Below are 4144 nucleotides of genomic sequence, written 5' to 3'. Positions count from 1 at the left end.
GTGCTGTCAGATGTATCTTTCTGGGTTATGCATCCAACAAAAGAGGGTACAAATGTTATCATCCTCCGAGTCGAAAATTCTTTGTCTCCAAAGATGTCACCTTTCGTGAAAATGTGTCATATTTCACTCATTCTCAGTCCCAGGGGGAGAACATAAGTGACTTAGAGTCAGAGTCAGAGTCTGAGTTCGAGTTTCTGATCCTTGGTCCTAGCCTCCCTAGAACACCTATCAGTGTTCCCTCTCTTGAACCCGAGTTGTCACCTAGTTTGAGTTTGAGTCCTAGTTCAACACTTGAATCTGAGCCAGTAAGTGTTCCTGGTCCTTCAAGGCCTTCTGTTTTATAGGAATCAGCACCTCCAGCACCAACTCTAGTGTATCAGAGAAGAAGTAAACCTGACCTTCTCCAGAAACAAATTCAATCGCCTGAACCGGAGGTAAGTACTGAAAATGATTCCTCTAGTGATGATTGTGCCATTTCTGATACTTGTGACACTAATCCAGTTGATTTACCCATTGCTTTGAGGAAGGATAAAAGATCTTGTCCCTCCTTATATCGACACCCTATCTCTCAATATGTCTCCACTAAAGATCTTTCCACACAATATCAAAGTTTTATTGCAGCTGTTGATTCTGTGAAAATCCCATCATCTGTTGAAGAAGCATTGCAAAATAGAAATTGGGTCCAAGCTATGGATGAGGAAATGAGAGCACTTGAAAAAAATGGTACTTGGGAGATTATTGAAAGGAAAAGAGACAAAAGTCCAGTTGGATGCAGATGGATCTATACTGTAAAGTACAAATCTGATGGTACACTTGATCGGTACAAAGCAAGACTAGTGGCAAAAGGTTATACTCATACGTATGGTATTGATTATGAGGAGACATTTGCCCCAGTGGCAAAGATGAATACTATTCGAATTTTACTATCTCTTGCTGCTTCATGTGGATGGGAATTGCAACAGTTTGATGTTTAAAATGCGTTCTTGCATGGAGACTTAGAGGAAGAAGTGTATATGGAGATTCCACCAGGTGTTGGCATAACAAATGGAGCTAACAAGGTGTGTAAATTGAAGAAAGCCTTATATGGACTAAAGCAGTCCCCTCGGGCATGGTTTGGAAGATTCACAAAGGCAATGATGTGTTTGGGCTACAAGCAAAGTCAAGGAGACCACACTTTATTTTTTAAACATTCACAAGGAGGAAAACTGACTGTACTTCTTGTTTATGTTGATGATATTATTATTACAGGAGATGATTTGATTGAGAGACATTTCCTCAAAGAGAAATTATCAGCAGAGTTTGAGATGAAAGACCTTGGACAACTCAAGTATTTCTTGGGAATTGAGGTAGCCTACTCAAAGCAAGACATCTTTATTTCTCAAAGGAAGTATGTGCTTGATCTTTTGCAGGAAACTGGCAAACTTGGATGCAAACCTGCAAGTGTTCCCATTAAACAAAATCACAGGATAAGCTTTGAGGAGGAAAGTGACAAAGTTAACAAGGGTCAATATCAGAGATTAGTGGGAAAATTGATTTACTTGGCACACACTAGACCAGATTTGGCATATGCAGTCAGTGTGGTGAGCCAATTCATGCATGATCCGAGGGTGAGACATTTGCAGACTGTAGACCGCGTTCTACAATATCTTAAAGCAACTCCAGGGAGATGACTTTTGTTTAAAAGAGGTAGAAATCTAACTATGGAGACTTACACTGATGCGGATTATGCCGGATCAGTGAGTGGCAGAAGATCTACGTCAGGCTATTGTACTTTTCTGTGTGGTAACCTTGTAGCTTGGAAGAGTACGAAGCAAAGTGTAGTTGCTCGATCAAGCGCCGAGGCAGAATTTAGAGCTATGGCACTAGGAATTTGTGAGCTATTGTGGATGAAACAAATTCTAGAAGACTTGAAGATACAATGTGAAGGTCCTATGAAATTGTTTTGTGACAATAAATCGGCTATTAGTATTGCTCATAATCCTGTTCAGCATGACAGGACTAAACACATTGAGATTGACCGACATTTTATCAAAGAGAAGTTGGATAGTGGACTGATAACTACATCTTACGTTCCTTCCGGGCATCAGCTGGCAGATGTGTTAACAAAAGGCTTACCAACAGAAAGATTCAAGTAACTTACTTGCAAGCTGGGAATGATAGATATCCATTCACCAGCTTGAGGGGGAGTGTTGTAAATATTAGATTGTAAATAATAATTATTTCTATTAGTAATGAGGCTCATTAGTCAAAGTCCATTAGATTTTTTATTCTCTCTTATTTAAAACATGTAGATATAACATATAACAATAACTTTTTAATATATCAGTAAAATATTCTACAACAAAATTATTAAAACTTTTTTACATACCTCAATGTTTACGGTACATTTACAATCTTTATAAACGATTTAATACACTAGTTGAACAATGTATTAGATGAATATATAAAAACACACACACCCCTCCTAGTCAGTCCCAGAGAGCATTCATCTGCTCTCGTATTTATCAACCCATCATATATATCTATACAACCCGATACACCATATCACGGCACGTGTCCATTCATGGTCCCCTCTTTATACAAGAGTTCTGCATGCTGAAGTCTGCGGGTCCCACATTGCGGGCAGAAGATACCTCCTCCCGTTAGCACCGTGCGCATTATAACTCGAACCAGTAGTCCCATCAACAAGAACCCGACCCGCATAACCCGGGTAGGCTCCACTACCGAAAACCCCCGTACAAGCCGTAACTGCTTCTAGCGGCGCCGTCGCCGGTCCCTGGAAGTATCCGTTGTTAAAGGGATTCGTGACAGTACCGGCCAAAAGCGTGGCTAAGTTGATGATCATTCCGTCAACACCTACGTCGCCATTAGGTGCAACCAGCGGCGGTGACTGTGGCCCGTAAATAGGCTGATGAAAAGGCCACGCGCACTGTCCGGGACATAGTGTCTCCGCGTTTCCAACCCATATGTAAGGGGTTTTTGCTCCACCGCTGCCACGTGGAACAGAGCCGTGGGTTCCGCAGCGACTCATACAGAAACCGTCAACGTTGACGTCTTTGGCTGTAAGAACAACGGTTATAGAAGAAATTTCGTTGAACTTGGTGGCTAAACTAAGAAGATCCTTTCCTTTTAGATTCTTCCCAAGGGTGTAAGCAGGGTGCAGGAACTGTTGCCCTACAACTAGCGCAGAGGATCCTACCTTGTATTTCTCGGTGGTTTTCCACCATGCCGCGGCTGATGGAAGAGGCGCACCGGTGGTGCTTACAGAGTTGATGAAATCGACGATTATTGATCGTTGGATTGGGGTGAATGTTCCGTACCAAATGAGATTAACGGTGATGCGTCCTTTAAGGAGTTGGCCGTTATGGTATTTAAGCACTAGTGGCTGTTCTTGTACAAGCTCTCCCACTGTGAGTGTGGGTAAAAGTACAAGGAGGGTTAACACTGCAGAGAAAGTTATGGCAATTCTGTAATTAGAAGCCATGTTCATAATCCAATAAGTTTGCTTTAAGTTTTTAGGATTTGAAAGAGAGAAAGAGAGAGTGAGAGCGGAGAATTTGAATGTGAGTTTGGATTTAAACACGAATTGAATTGGAAACTGAATGGGGGTATTTATATACCCGGTTGGAGGAGACAGCTGTGAGGGGAGAAGAGGATGATGATATTTCCACGCGGATGTTTTTGACTCGTCTCTTGTTTTGCCAGCCTGTGAAGGTATGAACCCGTGTGACGTGGAGGTCTATAAGTAAGATGGAGTAGATTACAGATTTAACCTCACTTATACTTTGAATTCATGATCCCAAGAAATAGAGTATTGCTTGCTTGTTTTGTCATGCGTTTTAGCACAAGTTTGAATCTGACTGAGTGGGTTCCATGGGGAATTTTGCTGTCAAATTGACGTTAGGATTAGAATTGAAGGGTGAGATAGGAGCCATATAATTGGAATGGATTCGCGTCTGGACCTGCGTTTATGACTTTGTCGTCATATGCAAAGTTCGAGGAAGAGTCGGTAAAGATGATGCTGAAATCGAAATTTTTAACTTTCGATAACCTTACCATTAAAATGGATTAGTCTATATGGATTGATTTGTCATCTAAAAGATCATAAAGTTTATTTTAAGAATTAGAATTCATATTTTTTTTT

General features: G+C 41.0%; 1 protein-coding gene across 1 annotated transcript; it reads right to left on the bottom strand.

The window, feature by feature from the left end:
- Nucleotides 1-2339: 2339 nt before the first annotated feature.
- Nucleotides 2340-3936, bottom strand: LOC127101287 (protein EXORDIUM-like 2). The gene has a single exon (XM_051038658.1). The coding sequence runs from the start codon at nucleotides 3488-3490 to the stop codon at nucleotides 2576-2578; it is 915 nt and encodes a 304-aa protein (XP_050894615.1). The 5' UTR covers nucleotides 3491-3936; the 3' UTR covers nucleotides 2340-2575.
- Nucleotides 3937-4144: the final 208 nt, after the last annotated feature.

Source organism: Lathyrus oleraceus, chromosome 7, assembly GCF_024323335.1.
Source record: "Lathyrus oleraceus cultivar Zhongwan6 chromosome 7, CAAS_Psat_ZW6_1.0, whole genome shotgun sequence".
In the NCBI taxonomy this organism is placed as follows: Eukaryota; Viridiplantae; Streptophyta; class Magnoliopsida; order Fabales; family Fabaceae; genus Lathyrus; species Lathyrus oleraceus.
This window is presented reverse-complemented; position numbering and strand designations above follow the sequence as displayed.

Bases quoted from the DNA above. Each gene is read 5' to 3' on its own strand.
- LOC127101287 (XM_051038658.1), bottom strand. From the start codon at position 3,490: ATGAACATGGCTTCTAATTACAGAATTGCCATAACTTTCTCTGCAGTG.